Source organism: Lynx canadensis, chromosome B2 (genome assembly GCF_007474595.2).
Source record: "Lynx canadensis isolate LIC74 chromosome B2, mLynCan4.pri.v2, whole genome shotgun sequence".
NCBI lineage: Eukaryota > Metazoa > Chordata > Mammalia > Carnivora > Felidae > Lynx > Lynx canadensis.
The window spans coordinates 129732181-129746142 of NC_044307.1; the positions used below are offsets into that span (position 1 = coordinate 129732181).

The window sequence follows — 13962 nt, forward strand, 5'->3', positions numbered from 1 at the left end:
GACAGAATTCTGTGCAGAATCAGAGAGAACTTCCTCATAATCTCAGATATCCAAAGATAGAATGAGCATCCTTGGGTGGCACCAAGTGCTACATTCCTTGAGTTGTTAGAGCATCGTCAAGACGCCTACTACCAAGAAGGAACCTTATGGAGGGGAATTTAGGAGTGAACATATGGCTGGATGAGGCGGCCTTTCAGGTCCCTTCCAACATTGAAATCCTGCCATTTTAGAATGGAGATTGTGAACACCAGATTGCTGTGTGTTTAAAGAGTGGGAAATGAGGACACGGAAGCAGTGGTAGAGACTAGTCTTTTGAAGATGGTTACCATTGAGGAAAGCAGAGCTTTATTGTATTACATGGTGGGATTGAGGGAAGATTTTAACACTGGGAAGAACTGAGCAGATTTTGTAGGTAGAAGATGAAGAATTGATTTTTTTTTTTTTAAGGAAAAATTAAAAAAGAGGGAGTTCTGTTCCAGCATCGATTGCTGCATGACATCCTGCCCCAACACTTGGTGACATTCAAGAACAACAACTGTACCGTATCAGGATTTTGTAGATCTGGAATTGAGGCAGTGCTTAGCTGGGTGACTTTTCCACATGGTATCAACAGAGTGGTCTTTACTCTGTGAAGTGAAGTGCTCTACTGCTCAGTGGTCTGTAGCCAACATGTCTTGTGCCTCGATAAGGATGGCTGGACAGTAGTATTGAGCTGGAGCAGTTGACCAGAGCACCTGTTTTTGGCCTCGCCAATCTCTTCAGGTAGTCCAGCTTCTTATATGGCCACTCATAGCTCCCAAAGAAGTGTTCCAGGAAGTCTGGGCAAAATTGCAAGACTTCTTAAGGCCTAGCTTCAAAAACCCAGAGGGTCACTTCCCTCTGCATCCTATCAGTCAATCAAGTCCATAAGGCAAGGTCAGATTCAAGGGGAAGGGACCTTGATTCCATCTCTCAGTAAGAGGAACAACAAAGAATTTATAGCCATCTTTAATCTCCCATAGAAACAGTGGATGGAACAAGATTCTGAACAATGTGGGGAGTCCAAGTTGAGAGCAAGGGTGAAGGATTCCTTAGAATGGTGAAGAAACATGTCTGCCCTGGAGATAAGAACAAAGAAAAAGGGTTCCAGAGAGAGGAGATAGACTTTAAGGTGAAAACAAGAGAAAGCGGAAGGCATTATTTTTAGAGAGTTCAAGTAATCCAAGGCTGTCTAGTGGAAGGAGAACCTCACATAATGGAAATTAGGCTGCCCACCCACTGTCCATATATTTTACCTCTGAGTTGCTTCCTCATTCCGACAGTGTATCTTCACTGTCTTCACGCGAGGCATGCCTCACACAGACTTTAGTCCGAAGTCACTGCAAGATCTTTGGTTCAGAGTTTCAGTGCTTTTCATGTGCCCCGTGAACCAGTGTCCTAGTCTCCAGAGCCATGGGGCAGGTAGATTGGTCTCCCTGGAAAATGAGCTCAGTGTGACTTCATTCCTGGTCCACACTTAAAGGATTGAGCAGACCAGCCATGAACCCGAGCCTGCGTGGCAAAATGTGAAATCCGCTTGCTACAAATGATCCAGATAATCTCCTTCAAGCCTCTTGTGGATAAAAACACAGAGCCACATAAGGGTGACATTCTGGCAGGTATTCAAAGCTGTAGTGGTTGTGGCTTGGCTCCTGTTGTATGCACAGAGCTGTTGGATTGGCTTGATCGACGCAGGTCTCCCTGGATTACCCTTTTGATAAGTATCTTTAGAAGCTTACTAATTAACTTTAAAGGAATGTTTCTCTTTGGCACTATGTCTCATTCTTTTTGCATTATCTATTCCGGTGATAAATGATGGATGCATAAATACCTTACCTTTGCTCAATCAGTGTTTTCTGTTGCTGATGTAAAGTGTACAAATTGGATTTATTTCAGGATGGCTGAACTTGGAATGTGACGTTTTGCCAAGTCAGAATCTCACTTGCCCAGACAACACACATGTGGATTTTGTAGTTGTCTTCTTTTTAAAATAGTATATGTCTGTGGTGCCATTGATTAATGTAATGTTGCATTAATGTGCTGTTATAACACCCCAGGGCATGCGTGCATTCTTCTGCCAGCAGCAAAAAAATTCCCCAAACTAAAGTTTTTAATAAACTACAGATTCCAGGGCAAAAAAAGAGAAAAAAAAAAAAAAACCCATCAACCATGAGAATTTATGGATAGCGAAAGTACTTGAAGAATCAACTTTTGATAAGCTTGCCAATGGAAATACACTGTAATTGTTCTATAATTTCATTCCTGTAAATCATTAGTCATTGTCTATATCTATTCATCTATTGAATCTTTTCAATGACCCAGATATCTGACTGTGTTGTGCCACAACGTTGCCTTTTATTTTTGTTTCTTAACAGTCCAGTGTTGATTCAGTCAGATTGTCAGATCCAGACTTCAGGGAAAGCTGACATAGACACATATGTGACATGGCTCAAGCTGCAAAAATTAAAATTGAATTCTTCACCATCCATTGTAAATAGAACTTTCTTCAGCACGGCGCTGATGTAAGTCTGGCACAGGGTCATTCTGGACCTATTTTAAGTAACAACTATTTTTTTCCCTTTCTCAAGGTAGTTTTCAATCTTTAACTGTCATATTTTCCCTCTTACAAAAATCTGGAATCCTATTTTGCTAAATCAATTAGCTGAGGTAAAATTTAATGGAATAAAAACAATCTTGATAGAATATATCCAACTTTGTAAATGAAGACGGGACTTCAGCCTGCTATCAGAGGGCATGAATCCTGTTCTCCTCTTCCCCAGTTTCCAGGGGAATTGTTGTTGGCAAATATCTATTTGATAAGAGCAACCCAGGCAAGTTTTTGCTTTTTAAGTGTAAACTTCTCTTAGCCTTACAGTGGATTTAAAATATAGAAAGTGACATTTCTCTTTATAACCCCCTAAAACTTTTAAGATCCAGAAGAAAGCAAAAGATGTAAAGACAAAAAATAAATAAAAACACAGTGCTCCTTAATGGGAAGAAAATTTTTCTATAATCCAGTTTTAGGAATCAACATTTTGATGTAAGTAATTTATAGTTATAGTCGTAAGATCACTACATTCAAGCATGCAGAAAACCATTCCATTGTCTTTGCTAATAGAGGCCAATTTAAAGGAGCTGGACCTGATCTTAGTAAGATGCCTTCAAATCCAACTGGTGTTGATGTTCACAGTTGAAATAAAGAAGAGGGTATTTCTTTTAGATTTCAATACTTTTAGATTTGGACATTTTTTCATGGATTCTGCAAAATAAATATCAATTAAGATGAATAATTAACGAATTAAGGGATAGTATCTCTGTAGTAGGTGGTTATCTGCGTTAAAAAGTTCTGTGCTGGGGCACCTGGGTGGCTCAGTCAGTTGAGCGTCAGACTCTTGATTTCAGCTCGGGTCATGATCTCCCAGTTCATGAGATCGAGCCCCATGTCGGGCTCTACCCTGGCAGCATGGGGCCTGCTTTGGATTCTCTCTCTCCCTTTCTCTCTCTCTCTCTCTCTCTCTGTGCTCCCCCCACTCATGCACACACACACGCACACTCTCTCTCAGAAAATAAATAAATAAACTTTAAAAACTGTATGCTAAAGGGACAAGGCGCATGAGGTCATAAGCACCATAAACTCAGGAGGTGTGAGGGTGAGCACCCTGTACCCCATAAGGGTAATACGAAGGGGCGTGTGGTGGAACAAGTTGGGGAAGCTGTCACTCCCTCCCAGACATCATCTCTTTTGCGAATGCAGATTTTTTTTTCTTTTTTGACCAAGTTGTAATGACCTAAGACTTAGATTCCATCCCATGACTGCCCTTGCCCTAAAACTGCCAGATAGCATACCTCCCATGTCCCAATTATGCAGTCCTCTTGTGTTTTTCTGGTGTTTGTATTCCCATAGTTGCAAATAAAAAGTATATTTTTAGTTTTAGAATTTTCCTTTCCATTAAAAAAAAAAAAATCCCTGAAGATTTGTGGCACCAGTGTTATTTCTGTTAATGTCATTGCTTCCATAGCAGCAAGCTGAGACTTTGTAAGAAACTATGTTTACAAAAAAGCAATTATCTAAGTGAACATTATAGCTACATGTAGCAAAGTTTCAATTTAGATTTCCTGTAACCATTACAACACACACACACACACACACACACGCACGCACACACGCACACACAAGCACTTCCAATCTGTGTTATAAACACAGGGTAATTGGCCAAGGAGCTGTCGGTAAAGCTGAGGCGTGACCAGTTTTTTGGACTTCTCCAGCAGAATAAAAACTCACACAGTTCACCTTCTGAGCCATAGAAGGTAGGATCTTCCCTCCTCTCAAATCCCAAAGGGAGCAGAGCATACAATCAATGAGATCGTGCTGTTATTCAGTCCTTAGGATGGGTTTCATGAAAAAATAGAGAGGAAACAGAAAATAAATTTCCAGTTTTTCACAGCTCCTTTTGCTAAGCATAAATGTAACGTTTTTATTTTACCCAGAAGATTCTTCCCTCTTGGAACTGCAGTTGGTAGAGGCATGTCTTTAATTTAAGATATTTCAGATTTGCTTTAACCATCTAGGTCAGAGATTTCAGTGGCCGTTCTATAAAGAAATCAAAATGCCTGTGCGAATGGTAATTTCTAATTAGATCTAAGTCGGTGTAGTGTGAGATGAGAATGACATCTGGAGAAAGCATGCTGAGGAAGACACTGCCCAGCTTTTTACCTTCATGTGAGTAGGGCTGACCTTCTCAAGTGCTCAAATGTGGCTTGGCATTAGCAATCTTCTCTGCAAATCGAATTCCCAAATCTTTCTGGTGGGCCTGGCCTGTGTTGGGTTGTGCGGGTAAAAGCTAGCTAGGAAATAAAATTAATATTTTTCTGCAGCCTTTTCAAGCAACACCCTTCATGAAGACAATCAAATTCGGGAACTTTCGGCCACAGAACTTTGTAGCCATTGTGCAGAAGTACAAGCGAAATAAGAGCTGTGGGCCACTTCCCCCCTTCATGCTGAGAGCTCTCAGTTGCATGGAGAACACAGCCATGAATCCAGAGTAAAAAAATGGATACAGACAGAAGAAGCAAAGTGACACATAAGCAGCCAACTGTGTTATATAATCGGGGGGTCGGAAGGGCCAGTGATGCAAGGTCTTGTTAGACTGTCAAGGCTTAATTCTTAGGAGACGTTTTGAGGAACAGAAGGCTGTAATTTAGTGAGGAGGAAGAACAGTGTGCTTCGGTTGCATCCAGCAAAATAGTGGCATCATAAACCCGAGCAACACTGCAGAAATTAAAAATTAAACTCTCCATATTCATACTGCATGAAAGCCCCATAAAACTCTGATCTCTCATTCACCAATCAAAAAACCTTCTCAACCATTTCAGATATTTCCTCCAGCTATTCTGAAATTCAGTTTCTTTATTTTAGGGTCTTAAAACAAACATATAAAACAACAACAACAAAAAACCCCTCCATTTTATAATTCAAGAAAACTGCTGCAGCCAACAGAAATCAAGGTGGTGGAGCCCTCAGGAAGCCACGGGCAGAGGCATTGCTAAGGAGGAGGGACGGTCACCCCCGTGGTCCTGCGCTAGTGATCCAGCCAAAGCCAGTCCCAAAGGAGAAGCCAGTGAAATGCAGGGAGCTTCTCCTCCAGGGCCTCATGTGGCATGGGCCCTGAGCCTCTCCCTGCATTGAGATAACTTTGTGTTTACCTGGAAGGTTGGCTGAAACCACTCCACCCCTCACTGATTCTTCAGTAAAGAAAACACAGCTCTTGCTGTAATGATTTAATAAGAAGTAAATGTTATAATTCTGAAGTGTTTCCTAAATATTGAATTTATTAAACATCTATGTAGGTAGCGAACAGGATGCTAAAATTATAGTACCTCTTAGATCATTGTGGTAGACAGGCAGATGGCTTCCAGAGAAGTCTATACCCTAATCCCTGAAACTGATGAATATGTTATGTTACACAGCGGAGGGGCGGAGTTAAGAATGTAGCTGGACTGCACATTGAGAATCCGCTGATCTTCAGGTAAGGAGATTATCCAGGTGTATCCATTTAGACCCAGTGTGATCACAAGGTCCTTTAAATGTGGAAGAGGGAGGCAGAAGAGTCAATGTCAGAGCGATGAGATATAAGGAACGCTCCATAGGGAGTGCGCCTGGGTGGCTCGGTCTGTTAAGTGTCCAACTCTTGATTTTGGCTCAGGACATGATCTCACCATTTGTAGGTTTGAGCCCCGTGTCAGGCTGTGTGCTGACAGTGCAGAGCCTGCTTGGGATCTGTCTCTCTCCCTCTTTCTCTGCCCCTCCCCTGCTCACACTTTCTATATCAAAATAAATAAAGAAACTTGAAAAAAAAAAAAGAAAAGAAAAGAAAGACTCAACAGGTCACTGCTGGCTGTGAAGATGGAGGAAAGGGCCATGAGCCAGGGAATACAGCTTCTGTAGATTCTGGAAAAGGCAAGAAAATATATTCTTCTTTAGAGTATTAGGAAGGACTGTAGACCTGACAACATCATGATTTTAGCCCAGTGAGACCCATGGCAGACACCTGATCTCCAGAAACTGTTCAAGGAATTTGTGTTGTTTTAAGCTACCATGTTTGTGGTAGTTTGTTATAGCAAGGACCCACAAACATATGGCCAACTAATCTTTGACAAATCAGCAAAGAATATCCAATGGAATAAAGGCAGTTTCTTCAGCAGATGGGGTTGGGAAAACTGGACAGCCACATGCTGAAAAATGAACCTGGACCACTTTCCTAGACCATACACAAAAATAAACTCAAAATGGGTGAAAGAGCTAAACTTAAGACAGGAAGCCATCAAAATCCTCAGAGAAAGCAGGCAAAAATCTCTTTGATCTTGGCCACAGCAACTTCTTACTCAACATGTCTCTAGAGGCAAGGGAAACAAAAACAAAAATGAACTACTGGGACCTCATCAAAATAAAAAGCTCCTGCACAGCAAAGGAAACAATCAGCAAAACTAAAAGGCAACCGATGGAATGGGAGAAGATATTTGCAAATGACATATCTGATAAAGGGATAATATCCAAAATCTATAAAGAACTTACCAAACTCAACACCCAAGACAAATAATCCAGTGACGAAATGGGCAAAAGACATGAATAGACACTTTTCCAAAGAAGACATCCAGATGGCTCCAATGAACATGTGAAAAAATTCTCAACATCCCTCATCATCGGGGAAATACAAATCAAACCCATAATGAGACACCACCTTACACCTGTCGAAATCGCTAACGTTAACAACTCGGGCAACAACAGATGTTGACAAGGATGCAGAGAAAGAGGATCTCTTTTGCCTTGCTGGTGGGAATGCCAACTGGTGCAGCCACTCTGGAAAACAGTATGAAGGTTCCTCAAAAAAATTAAAAATAGAACTACCCTGTGACCCAGCAATTGCACTGCTAGTTATTTATCCAAAGGATATAGGTGTGCTGTTTCGAAGGGGCACATGCACCCCAATGTTTATAGCAGCACTATCAACAATAGCCAAAGTATGGAAAGAGCCCAAATGTCCATCAATGGATGAATGGATAAAGAAGATATCTATATCTATATCTATATCTATATCTATATCTATATCTACACAATGCAGTATTACTCGGCAATTAAAGAATGAAATCTTGCCATTTGCAACAACATGGTTAGAACTAGAGTGTATTATACTAAGCAAAATTAGTCAGAGAAAGACAAATATCACATAACTTCATTCATATGTGGACTTTAAGATACAAAACAGATTAACATAAAGGAAGGGAAGCAAAAATATTAAAACAAGGAGGGGGACAAAACATAAGAGACTCTTAAATACAGAGAACAAACTGAGGGTTGCTGGAGGGGTGTTGGGTGGGGGGATGAGCTAAATGGGAGAGGGGCATCCAGGAGGACACTTGTTGGGATGAGCGCTGGGTGTTATACGCAGGGGATGAATCACTGGATTCTACTCCTGAAATCATTATTGCCCTATATGCTGACTAACTTGGATATAAATTAAAAAGAAAAAGAAGGAAGGAAGGAAGGAAGGAAGGAAGGAAGGGAAGGAGGGAGGAAGGGAGGTTAAAAAAAAAACAATGGTGTGATTTCCTTCACATGGTGTCAGAAATTACCTTGTTCATTTGCTTCATTTTCTTATGGTCTCCCTTTGAACTCAAGAATACCTGCTCTGGGCCGGTGTGTGTGGGGGGGTGGGGTACCCTGCCTGTGTGTTCACTGCTCATCCTGGAAGTTGGGAGCAGAGTTTGGAATACACTGGTGCTCAATAATTACTTCTTGAATGCCAAGTGAATAATTGTGTGCGTAAGTAAATGATTAGAAATCAATCTTCTCTCTGGAGCTTCTGCAAGATATATACATAGAAAATCACCAAGGGGAGATGGAGGGCAGTAAAGGATCAGAGACCCACAGGGAGAGTAGATCTAAAGAGTACAGTAAAGTTTCAGAATGTATCAGTTACAGAACAATTAAGATTTAAACCCTCTGTGTCTTTGAAAGAGCCTAGGAAGCAGAAGAATGTAAGACTGCAGAAAGAAGTTAACTTTGATACAGGAAGAATAGTGGGTGTTCAACCACAGAAAACTGTTAAATGCCTTTTTTAGATTGACTTACCATAGTGCTTTAAATCAGTTTTTATCGGAAGACAATAAAAAAATGAAATTAACCTATAGCAAAAAATATAGTGAGAAACTGGACTTAGCAGAGAAACTGGGTAGAGCATCAATTGTGAAGCAAAATCAATATGGAAAAAATGTGTATCCTGCTAAGGCTTTCACTGTGCCTGTAAATATTAACAGGCAGCTTTCCACATTTGTTACATCACAAAGAAGGGGAAGATTACATTTAGAAACTCCCACAAAGTAAAAGCCAGGTGTTTTATGTGTTTCTCTTTGCTCATTTTCTGCATTGCTGGTTTGCAGGCAGATGTTTAACCCTATCTTTGCTTTTTGACGCTTCACTCATCATCAAATGTTCCTTAAGCACTCTGCACATAATAACTTGTTTAATTCTACCTATGAGGCAGGTGCCATATACACCATTTTTATAGATGAGGAAACTGAGCCTTTGCAAAAGTTATGGTGACTGCCTGAGGTTGCACCGTGACTTAGTGGTAGAGTGCGAAGTTAAGCCCAGGCAGTTTGTGGACACCACAAAGTGTCCACTCTCTTAGCTGCCCCCCACGCCCTGCATACACCAGATGCTGGGTTGGGTCCTGGGATAGATTGGACCCAGTTCCTGGCATCATGAGGCTCACACTCTTGTAGGAGAGCCATACTGGAAATGAGAATGGCACAAATGTCTATGGTGACTGGTGCCATGAAGGAGACACACAGCATAGGATTCTGAGAAAGTGAATAAATACCAGGGTGGGACTAATTCAGTTCTGGGAACCAGAGGCCAGTCACGTTGCAGGTCTCCTAAGAGCAAAAGAATACTTATATGTGAAAATGTGTATCCATATAAATGCCTCATATGCAAACATTAGGTGAGGGGAGGTTGATGAGATGTCATCTGAATGAGTTTTTAAAATTGCAACAGTAAGTTAATTTCTGCAGTTTTTTTTTTTCTTTCTTATAGTATGACACCTGGTCTGATTATCCTTTATCTCAGTCCGGCATTTCTCATCCTCAGCAGTATTGAATATTGGGCCAGATAATTCTTTGTTGTGGGGGAGGGGAGTGCATTGTAGAATGTTTAGCAACATTGCTGGCCTCCTCCCACTAGTAATAACCCTTCCCCACCCCAAAGTGTGACAACCAAAAATGCCTCCAGGAATTGCTGGATGTCCCTTGGAGAGCAAAATCAGCCTGGGTTGAGAAGCAGTGGTAAGCCACCAATAATTCAAATTCCACCTATGTCTGAAGTCCAATTACCTTGCCTAATGCTTCCAACCCATTCATGTCTCCACCTTTTCTTCTTGGCAACATGAAGTCTTTGAAGCTCAGCAGTTACATTTCTTAATTCAGACACACACATACAACACACACACACACACACAAAACACACAACACACACACACACCCATCTGAGGCTGGCTACCTTAGGATGGGAAGGAACATGTACAGGAAGGAAGAAAATCAGCCCTTAGCTCCCCACTGCTCTGCACAGGGTTCGATTTGAGTTTTGTACCTCACTCTGCTGCATAGGAAGAAAAGAAAGGTCAGGGTGGAAAGAACCATCTAGCACTATAGATTGGCTGAGGGCATGAAAATAAACAATTCTGAAAGATGGCAATCCTGAGCAAAGGACCTACCAGATTATGACGTTTGATCTTCTGGGGAAAATGTCTCATTACTTTATAGTTACACCTATCCAAGCCTTAAGACTGAGTCATGAAATGTAAATGTGGTACCATATGGTGTTGCACTCCTGAGGAAAGAAGGTAAGATGTATGAGTGTAGGAGAGCTTTGAGTGGCTGTGCCTGAAACGAGAGGTCCCTTGAGGTTAGTTCCCATTCAGACCAAAACTTAGAAGGTCCCAAAGGTGAGGTACCAGCATGAAGAACAGTCAAACAATAGAAATTAAAGTGAATTTTAAAGGCTTGCATGGCCAGCATCTGTTCTCGTAAGACAGCAACTCAACAAAACAGAAAGACTTTCTGCTTTTAAACCAAGAAAGGCAGACTTAATCTGTAAAGCCTGTGCTTTGCGTGGGAGATGTGATGGAGGGGAAAAAATGGAACCACGAAGCAGCCATCTCTGGATCAACTTCTTAAAAAGCATCGTGATCCTAAGTCTTAACAAATGTCAAAATGAAGCCTTAAATAGCCCCACTGAATTCTACATCCCTGAAGTTGTTCCTAGAGCTTTTTGATTTTTTTGCAGTAAAATTATAGAAAAGGTAGATTTTTTAATGTGCTAAATATTCTTACAGTACCATTTTAAATGTAATTATGTGTGTTTAGTTATATTGTTGCTGTATTTTATTAATTAATCCAGAAACAATTATTGTGGGCTATCGAATGCCCGGTTAGTGTGCATTTGTAGAGATACAAATACATACTCTGTTGCTGACTTCAAGGATCTTATTATCTAGTGGAGAAAAAAAAGATGAGGAAACTATCACAATGCAGGCTTTCAAATGTTTTGACAGAGTATAGGATGGCATAATAAATAAGGGGCAGCCTCCCGCTCAAACATGGAGGTCATGAGAAGAGAGCAAGTATCTGGAAAGTTCTTTCTGAGAAGACAAAAATCTGTGTGAGCAATTAAAAAAATAAAAATATTACTTAATTTAGTCGATTTGAGACTTTAAACAAGTCTATTTTGAATAAGTCTATTCTTATTACTCCTCTCATAAATGATGAAACATGGACTATAATCAAATAGAAAGTTGGAATTATAGAGAAACATAGATCTTTCGTTAGTGTTTGAATAATTGCCACAGCACTGAACAAAAGAATAATAAAATATATGGTTGATTTTTCCTATTAAGAGTATTTGCCAAAGCCTAATAAAATTCCCTTGATATCTTGCTTCATAAAGTGACTGAAGGGAAATGCCTCCGTGTTTTCCTACATTTAAAGCCACTAAGATATGTTACTGCCAAGATATGCAAATAGTGCTGCCTGGACTGGATGTAGGGGTGACAGGTTGAGTCTGGAATGCTTTTTGCTCTCAACATGCAGTTTTAAAGAGCACTGGACTTGGGATCAGAAAACCTTAACGCAAACCCTACTCTACCGTTTAGTCAGCTGTGAGATTTTAGGCAAGCCGCCTCACCTTTCTCAGCCTCACTTACCTCCTGTGTAAGATGGGGCTCCACAGAATGACTGCAAAGATTAAATGAAATACAGGAAAGCCATGGGGGAGGGGAAGAAAAAAAGAGGTTAGAGTGGGAGAGAGCCAAAGCATAAGAGACTCTTAAAGACTGAGAACAAACTGAGGGTTGATGGGGGGGGGTGGGAGGGAGGGGAGGGTGGGTGATGGGTATTGAGGAGGGCACCTTTTGGGATGAGCACTGGGTGTTGTATGGAAACCAATTTGACAATAAAGTTCATATATTGAAAAAAATAATAAAAATTTAAAAAAATAAATTAAAAAAATAAAAAGTAAAGTAAACTCTATGCCCAACATGGGGCTTGAACTCATAAAAAAAAAAAAAAGAAAAAGAAAAGAAAAGAAATACAGGAAAGCCTTGTTTTGCGAGCATAATTCGTTCCTGAAACACGCTCATAATCCAAAGCACTTGCATATCAAAGTGAATTTCCCCATAAGTAATAATGGAAACTCAGATGATTCATTCCACAACTCAAAAATATTCATATAAAAATGATTAAGATACTGTAATATGACACAAAATAATAAAATACAAAATATAAAGAAAAACAAATTCACCTGCACCTACCTTTGAAAACCTTCGTGGCTGGTGTGAGGGAGACAAGAGAGAGGGGGGTTATTGTGTAGGACGACTTTCACTATCACTAATGGAATCACTGCTATCTATTGGCTTAATGGAATCCTTTTCGTGCAAATTTAACAAGGAACCTATCCAATGACACTTGTTTTTGCCTCCTTTTGAGGATTTTGCAGGAATGTGACATTGCATTGATGATCACCCACAATCCCGGAGCGAGAGAGAGAGAGACAGAGAGACAGAGAGACAGAAACCATTGGCTCAGTTGTGATCATGTGACATTCAGTGTCATGTAATACTCATATTGGAAGACATTGCTCATTTATCAAGTTAAAATTTATTAGAAATGTTTGGTCCTCTTGCAGAACACTCCCAGAAGAAGTAACTCACAATCCAAGGTTTTACTGTATAGGTTAATTTTATCCATTATATACCCTTACTAAGTAGCCATTGGCTGAATGGATATTCTCTAACAACAATACAAGATCATACTTTAACTTAAACATAATTGCAAAATATGTGACAAGGAGTAAATGGAAGGCTCCTGCTGTCTTCCTACTTCCTGCCCCACCCCAGTCTGTCCTCACTATGACCAGAATGATCTTTATGAAACACAGATTGATCGTGTCCCTCTCCTAAGTGGTATCCTTCAGTGCCTACTCATCACTGTCCAGAGGAAACTCAGTGCCTTTTATGCAGAGGTCCCTTCCGTTCTGGGGGTGATCTGTGCCCACCTCTCCAGATAATCTCCTGTGCCCCCCAGCACACCCTGTGCTCAGCCAGGCTACATGTACCACCCTCTCTTCTGCTCATGTCTTTGCACACACTCCTTCCTCATATTGGAATGCCCTTGCTCCCAGTCCTTCACCCTGCAAAATACTTCTAGCTAGTTCTTCCATGTTCAGCGCAAGTCTCAAGACCTTCCGGTGTGCTTTCCATAGTGTGCCGATATCTGCTTCCCCAGGAAACTTCTCTCCCTGAAACACCATTGTCCATGTGCTTGCTTCTCTCCCCTGTTGACTCAGACTCCTTGAGGGCAGGGACTCGGGGTCATTGCACTTTGCCTTTGCCTCACCCTGTGCCTGGAACAGTGTCGGTCCTCAGTAAGTCTTGTTGTATGCGTGAATCAATCAATCACTGCAATGGACTGAACGTGTCCCCCCCAAATCCATATGTTGAAATCTTAACCCAAAAGGCAATGGTGACAAGAGGTGCAACCTTTGGGAGGTGATAAGGTTATGAGAGTGGAGCCCCCATGAATGGGTTTAGTGCCCTTAAAAAAGAGATCCAAGAGAGCTCTCTCACTCTCTTTCTACCAATGTTAGGCCCAGTGAGAAGAAAGCTGCCTATAAACCAGAAACTGGGTCCTCAACAGACACATCAATCTGCTGGCACCTTGACCTTGGACTCCAGAACCGTAAGAAATAAGTGTTTGTTGTTTAAGCCTCCCAGTGCGTGATAGTTTTGATATTTGTATTAAAAGAGCCCAAATGGACTAAGTCACTGATATTAATTGACGTACCAAGTGATTAAACATAAGACGTACGCATACCAAATGATTAAGACACAA

General features: G+C 40.9%; 1 protein-coding gene across 10 annotated transcripts in view; it reads left to right on the forward strand.

Moving 5' to 3' along the window:
- AIG1 (androgen induced 1) overlaps window positions 1-13962 on the forward strand; it is a 254569-nt gene that overhangs the window by 113320 nt on the left and 127287 nt on the right. The window contains exon 4 of one of the 10 annotated variants that reach the window (XM_030316495.1): window positions 13718-13830. The exons of the other annotated variants lie outside the window; for them this stretch is intronic. Within the exon in view, the coding sequence (XP_030172355.1) occupies window positions 13718-13726 (9 nt within the window). The 3' untranslated portion in view covers window positions 13727-13830. Of the gene's footprint in view, window positions 1-13717; window positions 13831-13962 lie in introns of those variants that run through there. 10 annotated transcript variants of the gene reach the window in all.